The sequence below is a fragment of the Euphorbia lathyris genome, chromosome 6, assembly GCF_963576675.1.
Source record: "Euphorbia lathyris chromosome 6, ddEupLath1.1, whole genome shotgun sequence".
In the NCBI taxonomy this organism is placed as follows: Eukaryota; Viridiplantae; Streptophyta; class Magnoliopsida; order Malpighiales; family Euphorbiaceae; genus Euphorbia; species Euphorbia lathyris.
Window position 1 is genome coordinate 74,227,387 of NC_088915.1, and position 19,162 is coordinate 74,246,548.

General features: G+C 34.6%; 2 protein-coding genes across 2 annotated transcripts; both read left to right on the forward strand.

The window, feature by feature from the left end:
• The first annotated feature begins 1,038 nt into the window (after positions 1-1,038).
• LOC136233760 (uncharacterized) lies at positions 1,039-7,024 on the forward strand. The gene is made up of 3 exons (XM_066023451.1): positions 1,039-1,281; positions 6,696-6,815; positions 6,899-7,024. The coding sequence occupies exons 1-3, from the start codon at positions 1,039-1,041 to the stop codon at positions 7,022-7,024; spliced, it is 489 nt and encodes a 162-aa protein (XP_065879523.1).
• Positions 7,025-9,261: 2,237 nt separating this feature from the next.
• Positions 9,262-15,258, forward strand: LOC136232683 (uncharacterized). Its single transcript, XM_066022013.1, has 17 exons — positions 9,262-9,635; positions 9,872-9,991; positions 10,075-10,203; positions 10,298-10,360; positions 10,505-10,612; positions 11,293-11,370; positions 11,961-12,053; positions 12,137-12,223; positions 12,663-12,764; positions 12,863-12,982; positions 13,119-13,181; positions 13,280-13,416; positions 13,727-13,808; positions 13,893-13,997; positions 14,185-14,276; positions 14,359-14,428; positions 15,019-15,258. Exons 1-17 carry the CDS (start codon positions 9,393-9,395, stop codon positions 15,088-15,090), a joined length of 1,764 nt encoding a protein of 587 aa, XP_065878085.1. The 5' UTR covers positions 9,262-9,392; the 3' UTR covers positions 15,091-15,258.
• The last annotated feature ends 3,904 nt before the right edge of the window (positions 15,259-19,162 follow it).

Below are 19,162 nucleotides of genomic sequence, written 5' to 3' on the forward strand. Positions count from 1 at the left end.
TGCTGCTGCTGTCTACTACGGCTTGTGTTTTAAATTAAAATCACAAAACAAAACGACGTCGTTTTGGAGTAAAAAAAAATTATTTTTTTTGGATGAAGGGGGGGAAAATGCCCCCTTTGACCCCCCTAAATCCGCCCCTGCCTATAAATATAGGTTTCTTTCATGTAATAGAGAGACAAGCATAAAGACAAGTGAAATACAAGCAGAAATATAAACATACAGTTACTTTTCATGAATCACTGCAGTTTGCTCCAAAACAGCTAAACACTATATATGATTTTATAAATTATAATTCTAACCAAATACTATATTTTTAGCTGTTTAACCGCTAAACGCTCATATGAAAAACTAAAATAAACACCCTAAGCGTTCGAAAATTGATCAAATGGGCCACTATTTCAGCTGATAGGGTTGGGATAGTCATCTGTAATTCTGTATCCAGCTCAACCCTTGTTTGGGAGGAGGTTAATGGGAGTAAATGAGAGTAATGAAAGGTTAAGTATAAAGTTAACCTTGTTTGGGAGTTATTTTTTGAGAGTAAATGGAGGTTAATGGAGTTAATGTTTACTTCCTCTAACCTCCAAACTCTAACCTCCAAATTGGGGGTTAATGGAAGTAACGTAAACTTTTTTAAAATTTCTTGTCTCTGCAGAGTAAATTTAACCTTCATTCCCTTCTATATTTAAACTCCCAAACAAAGTTAGACATTTAACCTCATTTACATCCTATAAATTCCCAAACAAGGTTAATTTTTAACTTTCCTTTCCATCACTTCCCTTGCCTTTCCATTACCTCTTTTAACTCTAACTTCCATTAACCTTCAATTAATTGGCATTGCATTCTCGTATTTTATGGGCCACAGGCCCAATCATCTATTTCTCACCTGATGTAATCCTATACACGCGCGAACTCCGTCGAATTTGTGTGCAGCCACCTTCCGATCGGTCCATTAGCCACATCGCCATATCCTCACACCCTTTTCACCCAAAACCCCATCAATTTGATTTTTTATCTGATTCCGATAGGCCTACAGTAAGCATGACATCGGAGGTTGTACCCTATCAAAACGGCATCGTGAATGGAGATCTGGCCTCTGCAAACCCTAGTTCCAATAAAGCCGCTTCCAAGAAGTCTCGGGAGAGCAAACGACGGCGTCGCAGGCGCAAGCAGAAGAAGAACAATAAGGCTTCCGATAATAATAAACTCGCTAATGGAAATGAAAGCGACGATGAATCCACGGCCAACGGCGATGATGCAAAGGAGAAATCTGAAACTCAACAGGTGTGTAGATGCTTAGGGCTTTATTCCTTCATTTTTTTTTGCTAATGGTACTACGTCCTTAGTTACTTGAATGGTGATACTTGTAGACCGTAGTTGATATGGTGGCATTAATTGATGAGAATCAGATCCATGCTAAGAACGAGATTATGTTTACGAATTTTAATCCTTTATTCGATAATCCTATGAAGCGTGCGAAGTTCAAAATGAAATAATTTAATCACTTTCAAGTTACACGAAGACGAAATTGATTCAAAAATCACTATATGAATTTTAACCATTTGGATTTATTGGAAAAATAAAAATCAATTCAATATGAATTGATTTAATTATTTCAATGGTCAAAATGAGAATTTCAACACAATGTGAACCTTATCAATTCCATATGAATTGACTTGGTTTTTCATTATTGGTTTTTCATTGTATGGAAACATTTATGTAGTATTTTGTTTTTATGGTTGACTAAGTTAATTCCCTAATTACCCTTGTACTATTGTTAGTGTTTAAGGTACATAAGGGGCAATTCTAGTCATGGTTTATTTGTGTTTTATGTATTTAAGGGTGAGCCCTTTCATTTGTAAAAGATACAAGTTTGATTTTAATAAAAATATTACTCTTAAGAGTTTGTGAGTGGTTTCTCTTGTGTTCTTTGGGGCACTACTTTGAACAGTTCGGGATTAAATCCTTAATTGTTGGAGACTGGGATTGGGTCTTTACAACCTAGTTTTGTAAGGGTTCTTTTCTGTCCGACCCTTATTCGTTAGCTTTCCTAGGGATCAAATCTAGTTGTCGGGTTTTCGAGGCACTGTTCCTCGTGGGTTCGCATCAGTTTGGTATCAGAGCCGAGCTCTAACTTTTCAGGTTTTAATTATCCGTAATTTTATTATTATTAGTATTATTATTATTATTATTATTATTTTCTGTCAAAATCTCAAAAAAAATTAGGATTTCTGTTTATTCCAGAATTTTGAATCATTAGTTTAATATTATTTTTAAGTACCTTAATTAGTATTTTCTTGAGTTTTGTTAAAAAAAAATATCCTGAACATCCACGTGACTTTTCCCAGTCCTCTTTTATATTTGATAGTCAAATCTGTCCACTACTATTAAATTTCCGTTTGTCTCATTTTAAGTAAAAAAAAAAAAATCAAAATCGGGAGCGCAAAAGAGGAAGAAAGAAAAGGAAAAAGAAAGGGAGTGTATGAACTCACAAAAAAAAAATTGAGAGTTCATAATTCAAATATATATATATAGCCTCAATTTTTGAAATATTCATATTTTTTTTCTCTTATCTATTAAATTTCCAACTCGTCAATATTATATTTTGGTCATCGATTTGCTTAACTGCGTTCCGTTTATTGTTTAACGTTTTTGCTTCTTAAGTTGTACGATTAAATTTTGGTTTTTGACTGTTGAGTTTTTAAAACTGAATTGGTTCTAATGAGTTCTTTAAAGAATACTGTAAGAGAAATCGAGCGGTAAAAGGCACAGAGTGGTGAGCATATCAGAGAGAATAGCCAAAAAAAAAATTGAGCGAAACACTGAGTGAATCGTGAGTTTTTTTTATTTTTTTTATTTTTACTTGATCTATTTGAATTTCTTTTGCGCAATAATATGGCAGACGATCAAGTGTTAATAATGTTGAACCGCTTGATGGAACGTATGGACATCATGGAAAAAAATCAACGAGTTGTTCTAAAAACAAATCAACGTGATGTAATGTATCATAATGATGACAGTGAAAGATCAACTAGAAATCAAGGTGACTATGGTAGAGAATGTTGGTCCCTTGTAAGGTTGCAAATATAATTCCAAGGGGGGGGGGTTAGGAACTATTTGACCTTTTTCAATGATTAGGGCAAATTTCTTTTTCTTAAGAAAAGATTTTATGACAGCGGCGCTGATCAATCGACAAGACTCTGGCTTAGTCAACTAGTGACTAGGTCAGTTCCATTGCTTAGGTCAGGAAATATCACTTAGAGTCTATTCCTGAACTAATTCGTTGGCAGCACACAACTCAGCTTGACCTCTTTTACTTGGTCAGTTTTAGTTTGTTTTAAGCAAGCAATATAAATAAGGAGTTAAGGTTTAGAAATACTTCACTCAGCAGATTTATCCAGGTTCAGCTTCTTCTAAGCCTACGTCCTGTCCCCGGAACACTTCCGAGATTTCAAATCCTCTACTGAGCTCTTTAAAGGTAGAGCCTCAAACCTTTTACAATATCAGCAATTGAGTATGACAAGAGTACCTTCCTCTATACTTCTACTCAATCCTAATCTCTCCGCTGAGTACTTAAAACCGAGTACTCAGCCTCTCCTTTCTATTCCTAGAAATGATTAAGATTTGTCCTAAACAACAATTGCTAGAACACCTTAGATGATTGAGGATCAATCACTCTAGACTTTTACACAAATGAATAAGCTTGTGGTGTAAGAATTTGCTTTGCTTTTGATGAAGAACTTTTGTACACGTTTGATCAGCGTAACGGCTTTTGCTCAAAGTTCTCTATTGAATGTGGATTCTGAATGCTCTATTTATAGAGAGCTGTGAGAGCTTCTGGTTATTTCGAATTTCAAAATAACCGTTGGAGGAAAACGGCTTCATGTCGCTTTCACTCAGTCTGTTCAGCAGTTCTCTTAGCCAATCAGATTCCAGCATCTTCTGTTCTTCGGTCAGTGTGGCAGTATGTTCCTCCAAATCGGGTAATGTCAAACAGACAGCTTCCTGCGTCTTCTGTTCTTTACCAACAGAGGAAATGCTTGGTCCGGAAGTTGCTTTGTAGTCAGCGGCTGTCTTGTACGTTTTGTCGAGACAGCTCAGCAGCTTCATACCGAAGTTGTCTACGTGGATCTTCTCGATCCTTCATTGGTGAGCTGCGTTTCAATATTCAACGGCAGCGTTTTGAAACACGTGGGCTGAGTGGCCTTGGCCTTGTTTGACTTGGGCTTTGACTTCCATATAGGGCTTGGGCCTTATGATCTTTATGTCTTATAACAATTATAAACTCAACATTGAACAAACACATTAGTAACAATAAATCAAAGCATTTAAACTTAATGTGTTATAGAATATTTAATCTCACTTAATTAATTTTGTCAAATCAAAATCCTGTGGAAAGGTGTTTCAACAAACTCCCCCATTTTGATGTTGGCAAAACTAATCAGCAAGGAACTCAGCTTTGAGCTCCCCCATGATAGTTGACCCTTTTGATTAAGTGAACTCCCCCGTCAGGGCTGAGCTACTGACTTAGTTCTATTCTAAACATTCTAAGGTTTAATTGAATAAGTCTAAGATCAGTTTTTAGGTATAGGTCAGCTTATGGGACATATTCTATTTTACTCAGTATTCAGCGGAAGTAATGTATAGTGACAGAGCGCTGCGTAATTTATTTGTTCAATGGTTTATATTAGACAAGTTCAAACATTAATTTTTATACGCAGCATGCATTCAGATAATCATATGAACGAGATAATCATATGGTGGCATTAATTGATGAGAATCGGATCCATGCTAAGAACGAGATTATTTTTACGAATTTTAATCATTTATTCGATAATCATATGAAGCGTGCGAAGTTCAAAATGAAATAATTTAATCACTTTCAAGTTACACGAAGACGAAATTGATTCAAAAATCACTATATGAATTTTAACCATTTGGATTTATTGGAAAAATAAAAATCAATTCAATATGAATTGATTTAATTATTTCAATGGTCAAAATGAGAATTTCAACACAATGTGAACCTTATCAATTCCATATGAATTGACTTGGTTTTTCATTATTGGTTTTTCATTGTATGGAAACATTTATGTAGTATTTTGTTTTTATGGTTGACTAAGTTAATTCCCTAATTACCCTTGTACTATTGTTAGTGTTTAAGGTACATAAGGGGCAATTCTAGTCATGGTTTATTTGTGTTTTATGTATTTAAGGGTGAGCCCTTTCATTTGTAAAAGGTACAAGTTTGATTTTAATAAAAATATTACTCTTAAGAGTTTGTGAGTGGTTTCTCTTGTGTTCTTTGGGGCACTACTTTGAACAGTTCGGGATTAAATCCTTAATTGTTGGAGACTGGGATTGGGTCTTTACAACCTAGTTTTGTAAGGGTTCTTTTCTGTCCGACCCTGATTCGTTAGCTTTCCTAGGGATCAAATTTAGTTGTCGGGTTTTCGAGGCACTGTTCCTCGTGGGTTCGCATCATTAATTGGTGAATTTAGGGTTCTGTGGTGTTCTCAATGAGTGCTGAATACATGATTACATGTTTATTCTGTTAGTACCTTTTGAAATGTTCTTTTGAATTAGGTCTGTTTGTTTGGCAGAAAATATTCTGCAGGAAAATATTTTTCTAATTTTTCAGTGTTTGTTTGGGCAGGAAAATAAGTCAAAGGAAAATAAGTGACAACTCAATAGAAAATAAAGGAAGAAATAAGGGAAAATGTTTTACCCTTTTCAAAAGAGTAAAACATTTTCCCCAAAACATACGCATTTAGAGAAAAATGGAAAAAACGTTAAAAAATGTAAAAATACAAAAAAATATGAATAATGTGAAAAACGTTACAAAACATGAGAATATGAAAAAAAACCCGCAAAAACATGAAAAGGTGAACAAACGTGAAAAACACAAAAACGCAAAAAAAAAACACTTGAAAAAGCACAAAACATGAACAAGACGAAAAAGTGAAAAAACGTGAATTATACAAAAACGTGAAAAATACAAAAAAACACAAAAACGTGAAAAAATACGAAAAACACGAAAACGCGAAAAATACTAAAACACAAAAACGTGACAATAAGTGAAAAACGCGATAAAACATGAAAAGACGAAAAAATGCAAACAAAACACGAAAACGTAAAAAACACAAAAACGTGAAAAACACGAAAAAGTAACAAAGTGAGAAAAATAAAAAACGCGAAAAAAAAGAAAACGTGAAAAAGGGAAAAACCGAAAAACCGAAAAACTTAACATGAAAACACGAAAAAATAAAGAAAAAATGCAAAAAAAACACAATAACGTTAATAACACGAGAAAACGTACAAAAAATGCCAAAAATGTGAAAAAAACGTTTTTCGTGTTTTTAACATTAATTTTTTTCACATTTTCTTGTTTTCCACTTTTTTCCATGTTTTTAATATATTTTTTTACTTTTCGTGATTTTCGCATTTTTCCACTTTTCGTGTTTTTAACAAATTTTCACGTTTTTTTGTTGTTTTTTTTCACATTTTTAGTGGTTGGAAAATATTTTCCAGTGTTGTAGCCAAACACCAAAAAATATTTTCCAGTGTTGTTACCAAACACAGAAAAATATTTTATTTTCCTGCACAATATTTTTCCTGCATAAAATTTTCCAGAACACAATATTTTCCCCCAAACAAACGGGGCCTTAGTCTTACTTCAACTTTCCAAAATCTTGTAGATTATGGAGCAAATTGAAATTGAGTATGTTCCAGAAAAGGCAGAGTTGGAAGACGGAATGGATAATGAATTCAGGAAGATCTTTGAGAAATTCAGCTTTTCCGAATCGGCTGATGCTACTGTATGAGGCTCAATTACTTGTCACTTATTTTCTCTTCCTCGCGAAGTATTTATCTCATTCATATTTTATTTACTATAAACCAGGAAAATGACTCAAAGGACGAAGCTGCTCAAAATGCCGATTCAAAGAAAAAGGCCGACTCAGACTCAGATGGGGAAAAGCATGAACCTGACCAGAGAATACTATTTCTCTACTGCCAAATAAGCTAGAAAGCGCCACCTTGCTGGCTAGATCAAGATTTCTAGACGCACAAAGTTAGAGAAACCAATCACCAAAACACTCTACATCAGTTCTAGAGGGAAATTCCCATCCCCAATCACACATAGCAAACTGGAAACCCGAGAATAAATGTTAGTGGTGTTTAACATCCATAGTACAAAATAGCCGATGTGGATCATATATGCTTAGAATTAAGACACATGCAAGTGTGAAGGCACTCAATACATAACTTCTAGAAGAAAACTTAATCTTAAATGAGATAAACAAATTTCGAAGCCTCAGCCAACCATTCACCGAAGGTGAAGAATACGTAAGATTTTTGAGGGCCTTATAACTCGACTTAGGCAAGTAGAGTCCATCTTTCGTATGAAGCCAAAATATAATATCCTCAGTTGGATTAACATGATCAATAAGTTAAATGGATATTTCCTTAGCCGATAGAAAAAGAGAGCAAAGCTTTCCTCTATCCCAAACTCTCGTACCATATACCCACAAGTCTGCCACATTAGCTATAAGGGTGGACTCAATGGTAAGGAAGTCACCCTTGTGACATGTTTTACGTAGGTTCAATTCTCATTATTGTTGTTGGAGCCCCCATAAGTGGAGCAATATGCAAATTGTCTCATAAGCCCTTCTATAACGTCGAGCTTTCTTTGATCTTGTACTGAAGATAAGCCTCCCCCTAAACTTTTACTCACCAAACAATGAATAACAATGAGAGCGACATTACCCTCAACGGTTACCATAATACTATGGATAATGTTTCAAATTTCTTGAGGGTATATTTGGTTCAATTGTTGGCTCATAATTATTGATGTTAGCTGTTGTAGTAAGCTGTTTACTGCTAGCTAAATTGATAATTGGTGTTTATAAACTTGTAAAAAAATTGTTGTTGTTAACATATAAAAAGACTAATATGACCATATTACGTATCAATATAAAATAATTATTATAAAAAACGAAAAATAATTATAGAATACATATTTTCTTCCAAAATTTTATGCGTATAATTCTATGTCAGTTTACAAGATTCATCTTAGCCTTTGTTTGGGAGTTTGAAGGTTAACGTAGGTGAGAGAGTTAAAGGAGGTAATGGAAAGGGAAGGGAAGTGGTGGAAAGGAAAGTTAAAAGTTAACCTTGTTTGGGAGTTTATAGGATGTAAATGAGGTTAAATGTTTAACTTCGTTTGTGAGTTTAAATCTGGAGGGGAAAGAATGTTAAATTTACTCTGCAGAGACAAGAGACGTTTACGTTACTCCCATTAACCCCCAATTTGGAGGTTAGAGGAAGTAACCATTTAACCCCATTAACCTCTATTTACTCTCAAAATATAACTTCCAAATAAAGTTAACTTAGTACTTAACCTTCCATTACTTCTATTTACTCCCATTAAGCTCCTCCCAAACAATGGCTTAATGTCAAAAAGGAAAATAAATGTGCCTTTTGACTACTTTTTAAATGTATAAATGAATGGATTAGTGAAAAAAAAGAAAAACTGGAAGCATTAAATCCATGAGTAAGTCAAATAATGCAAATTGTTCTTAAAATAAAATGATCATCCACGAGTTATTAATGTAAAAAGTTGGAAAAAAACCTAAGGTTGTTATGAATAAATTGATGGATGTTCATAAGTATAACCATTGTAACTCCCCATTCCTTAATGTTGTAACTTTTCATTCATTAAGGTTGTAACTTTGCATTCCTTAATGTTTGTAACTATGTAACCTATATATTCATAAGCCTATAAATATATGTTTCTTTCATGGAATAGAGATACAAGTAAAAAGGACAAGAGAAATACAAGCTTACACTCTCTCCATTGTTCTTATTCTATTGCATATTATCTTCCTTGTTTCATAACAAATGTAATTTTATTAAAAGCTAAACAATTAAAAACAACGCTTTGAATTCAAAGCTCAAACTTTTCGTGAATCGTTATAGTTTACTCCGAAACAGTTAAACGCAACGATTTTATATTTCTAACAAAATACTATATTTTTAGCGGTTTAACCGTTAAACGGTCCTACTAAAAACTAAAATAAACAGCTGAGCGTTGGAAAATTGATCAAATGGGCCACTATTTCAGCTGATAGGGTTGGGATAGTCATCTGTAATTACTAATTCTGTATCCAGCTTAGGCTTCAATTAATTGACATTGCGGTATTTTATGGGCCAAAGGCCCAATCATCTGTTTCTCACGTGATATAATCCCATATACACGCGCGAACTCCGTCGAATTTGTGTGCAGCCACCTTCCGGTCGGTCCATTAGCCACAGCGCCATATCCTCACACACTCTTCACCCAAAACCCCATCAATTTGATTTTTTTATCTGATTCCGATAGGCCTACGGTAAGCATGACAGCGGAGGTTGTACCCTATCAAAACGGTGCCGTGAACGGAGATCTGGCCTCTGCAAACCCTAGTTCTAACAAAGCCGCTTCCAAAAAGTCTCGGGAGAGCGAACGGCGGCGTCGCAGACGCAAGCAGAAGAAGAACAATAAGGCTTCCGATAATAATAAACTTGCTAATGGAAATGAAAGCGACGATGAATCCACGGCCAACGGTGATGATGCAAAGGAGAAATCTGAAACTCAACAGGTGTGTAGATGCTTAGGGCTTTATTCCTTTTTTTTTTTGGTAATGGTGTTACGTCCTTAGTTACTTGAATGGTGATACTTGTAGACCGTAATTGATATGGTGGCATTAATTGGTGAATTTAGGGTACTATGGTGTTCTCAATGAGTGCTGAATACATGATTTCATGTTTATTCTGTTAGTACCTTTTCAAATGTTGTTTTGAATTAGTCTTACTTCAACTTTCCAAAATCTTGTAGATTATGGAGCAAATTGAAATTGAGTATGTTCCAGAAAAGGCAGAGTTGGAAGACGGAATGGATGATGAATTCAGGAAGATCTTTGAGAAATTCAGCTTTTCCGAATCGGCTGATGCTGCTGTATGAGGCTCAATTACTTGTCACTTATTTTCTCTTCCTCTTGAAGTATTTATCTCATTCATATTTTATTTACTATAAACCAGGAAAATGACTCAAAGGACGAAGCTGCTCAAAATGCTGATTCAAAGAAAAAGGTTGACTCAGACTCAGATGGGGAAGAGCAAGATATTCAACAGAAAGATAAAGGCGGCATTTCAAACAAGAAGAAAAAGGTTTATAATCATATGTGTTCTAGTACTTGTTTTTCTAGGGTTAACGTTATAATGTTATCTAACTGTACTGATGGTAGTTTTGCTTGATTTCCAGCTTCTGAGGCGGATGAAGATTGCAGAACTTAAACAGATATGCTCAAGACCTGATGTTGTTGAGGTAGCGATGGATGTTGAGCCTTTTTTTTTTTTTACCATGTTTTTCTATTGGCTGTAATTGTTCATTTAATGTTTGAAATGTGTTTTTTTTTTTTTTTTTTATGTATGTGGTCATTGTTTCTTTATCCATTTATTTAATTTGCAGGTGTGGGATGCTACTGCATCGGACCCAAAGTTGCTCGTCTATTTGAAGTCATACAGAAATACGGTTCCTGTTCCAAGACATTGGTGTCAGAAAAGGAAATTTCTGCAGGTTAGTTACTCCTTGTGAGAAAACTAGTAGTATGGGATAAGATATGCATGATTGATGGGTTTGGTGCATCATTAGTAATTTAGGGAAGAGGGTGAGGGAAGATAAAGTCCATAAGGTTTGTCTTATACGTATATATGTGATTCGTATATATGTGATTCGTATATATGTGATTCTTGCAGGAAACGGCTGTGACAATGATGGAGCCTTGGACTTGTATGTATTTGGCAAACGGGACACTTAACTGATTTCTCTTTTAATATAACTTGCTAGTGTGGCTGGGGATGTAGATTATTTTCTGGACCATAGTTCATTAGCAGCTTCTATTCCAGCCTCATCTTGCTGTTTGATAATATAGATATAACAGAAAGTCAAGGACTTATCGGGGGCTTATTCATATGTCATGGAATTTTGCAGAATGCATTAATTTTTGGATTTCTTTTACCATCTTTCGGCCTTCACTTATCTTTGCATGCACATATTGTTGAATTTCTAATTCATCTGCTTTGAATTTTCAGATGCCTTTCCATTGTCCTAAATGCTCGGGCTAGATGCTTCTGAAATTTTATTTTATTTTACTCATTAATTGAAGTTTCATGTGGTGATTGCCATGTTGTGGTGGTGGTGGTCTATATGTCAATGGAATTATTTGTATCTTATCATTTATTGGATTTATTTTGCAGGGAAAGCGCGGTATTGAGAAACAACCTTTTCAGCTTCCTGATTTCATTGCTGCAACAGGAATTGAGAAAATTAGACAGGTAGTTATGATGTGTCAGTTTGTCTTGTTTACTGATATTTTATTATCAGTATCCAACTGCGCATCTTTTATATACATACCCTATCTGGACAATCCCCTTCCCTGTTTTTCTTTCTTAATGTTGAATCGACTCGATTCATCCATGAAAAGAACTTGTGCTCTGTCTCTTTTAATCTCATAGCTGTCTATTCATTAGTTCACATATTAAATATAATAACCAGATTTGTGAGCTCCTGCAACTTCTGATTTGTCCAACTGCGCATCTTTATATACATACCCTATCTGGACAATCCCCTTCCCTGTTTTTCTTTCTTAATGTTGAATCGACTAGATTCATCCATGAAAAGAACTTGTGCTCTGTCTCTTTTAATCTCATAGCTGTCTATTCATTAGTTTACATATTAAATATAATAGCCAGATTTGTGAGCTCCTGCAACTTCTGATTATAAATTTGGTCATGTGGGTCCCTTTGTCAACAGTTGTTCTTTACTTGGAATTTTTTTAGATTGTAACCACAGCAAGACAAAGTGTTCAATTTAGTTCGTGCTCATCTTGGTGTATGACGTTTGCTGGGTTTTCCTTTTGATGCAGGCTTATATTGAAAAAGAAGACAGTAAGAAGTTGAAACAGAAGCAACGTGAGCGGATGCAGCCAAAGATGGGGAAAATGGATATTGACTATCAGGTGTTTGACATTTCCTAGCTCATATTTGTGTTATTTTTCTTAAGTTATTCTTCTTCGGCTGACATTAAAATTTCCGATGTTAGGTTCTTCACGATGCATTTTTTAAGTACCAAACAAAGCCAAAGCTTACTACTCATGGTGACCTTTATCATGAAGGGAAAGAATTTGAGGTATTTTTCTTTTCTTTTCTCTTTGTTTTCTTCTTCTATTTGTTTTCCAATTATGCCTCTTCCTATTGAGATAAATTATATTAAGATTCCTTGCGCCTAGGTGATTTCTGGAAATGATCCACATAGTGCATTGTTTTTTGTTAGATAAAATTAACCTTTATTTTAATGATTGAAGAAAATGTTGTTGATTGAGAGTTGGAGATCCATAACTACATCTGCCTGTATATTGCATTCAACGTTTGGATATGAGCTCTTCAGAAAGTTATTTTGGTTAAATTTCAATCTCAGGGTCATGGTGCTTAACATTGAAAATAGAAACAAGTTGATAAATATCTGTATTAGCAGGTGGTGTTAATTTTAAGTAGCAAAAAAATAGGAAGTTTTATTTGTGTGTTTATCTGTCAGTTTGTTTATGGTCATATTTTCCTCTGTTGTGCAGGTAAAACTTAGAGAGATAAAGCCTGGTACTCTTTCACAAGAATTGAAAGAATCTCTTGGTATGCCAGAGGGTGCTCCTCCTCCTTGGCTTATTAATATGCAGGTCAGTTTTGCAACATGTCTTTCTGGAACTTGCATTAAATTTATTTTTGCCTTCTTTTTATACATTTTTTTATATTTGAATGCACTTTTCTGATGCAGAGATATGGTCCTCCACCATCATACCCGCACCTTAAAATCCCTGGGCTTAATGCTCCTATTCCACCTGGAGCTAGCTTTGGTTATCATCCTGGTGGCTGGGGAAAGCCCCCTGTAGATGAGGTAAGCCTTTTACTTGTCAACTAAGGATTTAAATGTTATATGACTTCGTAAAGTTATTTATTCATGCATTTTATGCATCATTGTTAAGGAAACATTTTCATGTCTATAACTAGTTTACTTGTGTGTAATGGAATAGTATGGACGTCCTTTGTATGGAGATGTTTTTGGAGTTCAGCAACAAGAACAGCCCAACTATGAGGTACTTCAAACACAGTTCTGCACTATTCAGTAATTTTATTTATTTATTTATTATTAGTTGAATCCTGATTTTTGCCATTTTTGTTTATATGACTTCAGGAAGAACCAGTTGATAAGACGAAGCACTGGGGTGACTTGGAGGAAGAGGAGGAAGAAGAAGAGGAAGAGGAAGAGGAGGAAGAGATTGAAGAAGAGGAGATGGAGGACGGAATTCAATCTGTGGATAGCCTGTCAAGGTAAGGAGTTGAATTCCATACCAATTTTATTTCTTTGGTTGTCCATGATTCTAGCACCTTGGCTCCCTGCCTGTCGTTGGAGCACTAATATCATGTGTATAGCATCATATAGCCTTCAGTCGTTCATTTTTTATGTGAAGTCATTGGGTGGAAGCATGAGATGATATGATTGTTTGCCATTGCATGCTGTAGCTGTTAATTGTCCAAATCTTGTTTGTTTGCATAACAATATAGTTATGAACGAGATTATCTTGTTATCTTTCGAGAAGTCAAACTTTAGTCACCTTTCCTCTTCCTTTCTTTCTTTTAGTACGCCGACTGGCGTGGAGACACCAGATGTCATTGACCTCCGTAAGCAGCAGAGAAAGGAACCTGACAGGCCTCTTTATCAAGTAAGTGGCATGATGTGAAGTTGTACTTGTTTTTGTACACTCATTATGATGTGACTGAATTTTTTTTGTCAATCTCTTTTGAAGGTTCTCGAAGAAAAAGCAGAGCCGATTGCTGCTGGGACTTTACTTGGAACGACTCACACGTATGTGGTTGGCAGTGGCACTCAAGATAAGTCAGGAGCAAAAAGGGTAAGTGCAGACATGTTTGTCATATTTATTTTCTCCATAATGCCTGGGTCATTCAATTTGGCAAATTTAAAAAATTAAAAAGCTGTTATGTATTAAGCACTGCTGCACTGGAGTGGATTTTAGGGTTTTATCATAAATCGATATGCATGGATCTTTAGTGATTAACAAATTTTTTGATTTTTTACAGGTTGATCTTCTCCGGGGCCAGAAAACAGATAAAGTCGATGTCACTTTACTACCTGAAGAATTGGATGCTATGGACGAAGTGTTGCCTGGAAAGTAAGTAACACTTTTCGTGAATATTGTGTCTGTATTCTGGCAATTTTAGCAATTGAGTCACTAATTTTGATGATTCCAATAGGTACGAGGAAGCAAGAGAGGAGGAGAAGCTACGTAGCCAACGAGAAGATTTCAGTGATATGGTTGCAGAGGTGTGTTACATCTTACCTGCTCACCAAAATTATGATAGCTGGGCGATTCCCGAGTCCCTTTCCATTGTTTCTTATTGTTTCTACTATGGCTATAAAATTAAAGGGCAAATAATATAAGCATTCCTGAGATTAGGTCAAATACACCGTACCTCCTATTTTACCAATCTAATTTTAGCCTTCCTACATTTTTTGCATGCATTATAATAAGCTTTTTCCTTTATTTTTGAAGGTTTAAGCCATTAAAAGCACATAAAATACGTATTTTATCATCATTAATTACTTGGCTGGAAATTTTATTTTTTCAAAATCGATTTTTCACTTTTGAGACTTGGGGCTTTGATTGGATGATAACTTGTTCTATTTCCCTTCCAAACCTTCCCTATAATAACCCTCTAAAATCCATCTACCCATCCAATCAAACCATAAATAAACTAAGTTGTCAAATCAAGGTTCAATTGAAATTTAATTTGACAACTTAAAGTACTTGATGTAATATGATTAAATGAGGAAGGTTAAATTTTTTAACATCAGTTAATTCCATGTAATAATCTAGTGTGTGTACTAATATTGGTGAGTTGTTTTAACTGCAGAATGAGAAGAAAAGGAAGCGGAAAATGCACGATAAAGAGGGGAAATCGAAGAAGAAGGATTTCAAATTTTAGGATGGCCTTCAGTTTTCTTACTGGTAGCAGACTTAATCATCCACGGATGATGATTTTCTGTTCTGTATTTGTCATCCGAATTTGTTAGATGCCAAGAATTTTCTACCTCTAATATAATAGCCTGCCTTTATGTATGATGTAGTTATTTAATATCGACTATTTTGTTTCTTTTCCGACTTGCATAGTTTTGATATCTCAATCACAGCACTATATGGTTGTTTTGATGGCTAAAAAAATGTCTGAATGAAATAAACATGTATTCGTAGCTTAGTTAATGAATTGGGTTTCCCAAACCTTATCTAGCTGCTGTGGTATTTAACATTTTTTTTTTATTTCTTATTAGTTTTTTTTTGTAAAAAATAATAAGTACATATGAGGATTAATTGCACCGTTTTGAAAGTTTGGATGACATAACAGAAGAGGTGAGAAGCTTGTTTCTATCCTGTAGCAGCAGAGAGAACGAAGGAGAAAGCTATGAGAGTTCTGTTGAGTGGGAAGAAAGAGTTTTCTGGAGTGGTGAGAGAGAAGGGGAAGGGTATGAGAGGAAATGAGAGCACTTTTTGGATAAATTTTGAATTATTATCATCATACTTTTAAGGGAGAATTACTAAACTAGTCCCTTTTAAGGGGTTAGTTTACATTTCTAGCTCATTTCAAAAAAAATTCCAAAACTAACATATTTTAACAAATTCTAAACAGAACTTCATCTCTCTAACGTATCAAACGCTGCGATAGGAAGAGGAAGAACGAAAAGTGACGAAGGCACACTCAAAGAGGTGGAGAAGCGAAAGGCGGCGATAGAAAGAGGAGAAGCGAACGGTGAGGAGAAAGAAGGAGAAGCGAACGGCGAGGAGAAAGAAGGAGAAGCGAATGGCGGCGATAGGAAGAGAAGAAGGCGACCCTTTTTCCGACAATCTCGTCCCAATATATATTGTTTCTCTTCATTTTTCATGTTTTTTCTAGTCGTGCGAATCCCAAAAACCAATGTTATCAAGCTCGGACCGGACCGACCGGACTGGCCGGTCGAACCGGGAACCGGCAAGGAAGCCGGTCCGAGGCTGTGCGATTTTTTGAAGGTGCAAAAAACCGGAGAAACCCGGGTTTGGACCGGGACCCAGTGTGACCCCGGGTCTCTAACAATCAATAGGAATTTTTTTTTGACGCGGGTATAATTTTGGGCTGGATGAATTTGGGCTGTTTTTTAAAATTAAAGTTTTAATGAATTAAGAGGAAAAATATTTAAGAAAAAGAAGAATAAAGAGTGAGAAAATCTAGCAAAAGGAGGCTGGGCTGGGCTAAGAGAGCTCATTTCGGTGCGGCATTCCATTTACTTATAAACTAGTTAACATTTTCATTTCTTTCCTATGTGGGATAATAATGCTTAGTTTATTATAAAGCATTTCAAGTAGTTCACTTTAAGCGTTAATTTTTCCTTCATCACTTGTCCGTTTTGAGTTTATAATATACCGTAAAAAAAAAATCGCATGTCATAGAATACATTTACATATTTCAAGTTATTCTAAATTATATTTATCCATTATATATTTAAGTTTTAAGTTGACAAAAAAATAACAAATCAAAAGTTGTTTATAATTTGTTTTGGATATATATAATTTATAAAAATAATTTTAAATTAATTATATATATTTAATATATATAAATATTATTTATTTATTTATTACGTCATCCGGTTCAACCAATCCGAGCTATCCGGTCCGACCAAGTGACTCGTGACCCAGTCACCAATCCGGTTTGATGTCGGGTCCGGTTCTGATAACATTGCCAGAAACAGTGGCATTGTTATCTGAAAATGCATTTTGGTTGGGATATCAGTTTCAGATTTTTTCCCGACAGTGTCGATATCTGTAGATATTTGTAAATATGTGTTGTCGATATATGTAGATATTTGTCGATATCGACAAATATTGTAGATATCTACAGATATCTACAAATATCGACACTGTCGGGGAAAAATATGAAACTGATATTCCAACCAAAATGCATTTTCAGATAACAATGCCACTGTTTTTGGGGTTCGCACGACCAGGAAAAACATGAAAAAGGAAGAGAAGCAATATATTGGGACAAGATTGCCAGAAAAAGGGGCGCCTTCTTCCTCCTCTTCCGTTCGCCGTTCGCCTTCTTCTCCTCCTCTTCCTATCGCCGTCATTCGCTTCTCCTTCTTCCTCCTCGCCGTTCGCTTCTCCTCCTCTTCCTATCGCCGCCTTTCGCTTCTCCACCTCTTTGAGTGTGCCGCCGTCGCTTGTCGTTCTTCCTCCTCTTCCTATCGCAGCGTTTGATACGTTAGAGAGATGAAGTTCTGTTTAGGAAGAAGATGATGGCAAAGATGAAAGTTGTTTGTTGAAATATGTTAGTTTTGTAAATTTTTTTGAAAGAGGTTAGAAATGTAAACTAACCCTTTAAAATGAGCTAGTTTAGTAATTCTCCCTACTTCTAATTATGGTACAAGATACAAAGTTAGCCTTATGGTAAACGGAAAAAACATGTTAAAACCTTTACATACAAAACATTGCAAGTCGTAAGCCTATTTTTTTTTACCAGATGATGCAATTTTGAACTTTATTAATGAAAGACAATTTTTTTCCATATGCAATTTCATGTTTTAGCTGCTCTTCAATCTTTAGCATTTGGATCATCCAATAAGGTTTGAAATTGCACAACTTATATTAATAAAAATACTCACCTTCTATTACCAAGCCTTAAATATTGAACCGTCTGTTAAATGTTTGGCTTAAACTTGTACTACTATTTTGTATGTGGTGACTAAATTACTCTCCCCAAATAACAATAAGACTAAATTGTAATTTATCCTAGTTATTGTTAATAGAAAAATTGTGAAATAAATTTTGGAGGCCCCATTTATGCTATTATTAGTGACTTTCAATTTTTTTGTTATCAGAATGTATGATTACTATTAAATTCCTTTTTATAAATCATTCTAGCAATTGAGTTTTTTTTCCAAAATATAAGTCTTTCTAGTTTTCTAAGAACTTTTAATTTAGTTTTCCGATCCAAGCATTAAATTTTTTACATTTGTAAATGTGTTTTTCAAAATTACAAGACTTATTCATCAACAATTACACGAGAGAAAATTTCTTTTTAGTTAATCGATGTAAATTCATTAATTTCACTCTATACTAATTATATTTCTTAATTTGTGTGAAACAACTTACAATAACTTATATTTACATATGGAGGGAGTAATAATTATTTATATAGATAATTTTTAATGTCTAAATATCCTACTATGGTTCCGTTTCAACGAATCTTACTAATGAAAAGATGACATAATTATATTCTATCTAAAAAATAATAATATAGAACTTTACACTAATCATTTGGGTTAATTACATATGTGGTGTACATCTTTATCCATTTTCACATTTTGGTGTACAATCTTCAATTTTGTACACTAAAATGTACAACCTTCTTGTGACCTCTCACTAAAGTGTACATCAGATAAAAAAAAATGAGAGAAACTTGTTTCTATCCAGTAGCAGCAGGGAGAACGAAGGAAGAAAGAGTGAAAGCTATGAGAGTTCTGTTGAGTGGGAAGAAGAGAGTTTTCTGGAATGGTGAGAGAGAGAGAAGGGGAAGGGTATGAGTGGAAATGAAATTACTTTTTTGGATAAATTTTGAATTATTATCATACTTCTAATTATGGTAGAAGGTACAAAGTTAACCTTATGGTAAATGGGAAACCATGTTAAAACCTTTACATACAAAACATTGCAAGTCGTAAGTCTATTTTTTTTTTACGAGATGATGTAATTTTGAACTTTATTAATGAAAGACAATTTTTTTCCATATGCAATTTCATGTTTTAGCTACTCTACAATCTTTAGCATTTGGACCATCCAATAAGATTTGAAATTGCACAACTTATATTAATGAAAATACTCACCTTCTATTACCAAGCCTTAAATATTGAACTGTCTGTTAAATGTTTTGGCTTAAACTTATACTACTATTTTGTACGTGGTGACTAAATTACTCTCCCCAAATAACAATAAAACTAAATTGTAATTTATCCTAGTTATTGTTAAGAGAA

Excerpts from the sequence above, each read along its gene's own strand:
- LOC136232683 (XM_066022013.1), top strand. The coding sequence starts at position 9,393 with ATGACAGCGGAGGTTGTACCCTATCAAAACGGTGCCGTGAACGGAGAT. Across the intron at positions 11,371-11,960 it reads GAATTGAGAAAATTAGACAG|GCTTATATTGAAAAAGAAGA; the intron begins GTAGTTATGATG and ends CTTTTGATGCAG. Across the intron at positions 14,277-14,358 it reads GACGAAGTGTTGCCTGGAAA|GTACGAGGAAGCAAGAGAGG; the intron begins GTAAGTAACACT and ends TGATTCCAATAG.
- LOC136233760 (XM_066023451.1), top strand. The coding sequence starts at position 1,039 with ATGACATCGGAGGTTGTACCCTATCAAAACGGCATCGTGAATGGAGAT. Across the intron at positions 1,282-6,695 it reads AGAAATCTGAAACTCAACAG|ATTATGGAGCAAATTGAAAT; the intron begins GTGTGTAGATGC and ends AAAATCTTGTAG. Across the intron at positions 6,816-6,898 it reads CCGAATCGGCTGATGCTACT|GAAAATGACTCAAAGGACGA; the intron begins GTATGAGGCTCA and ends ACTATAAACCAG.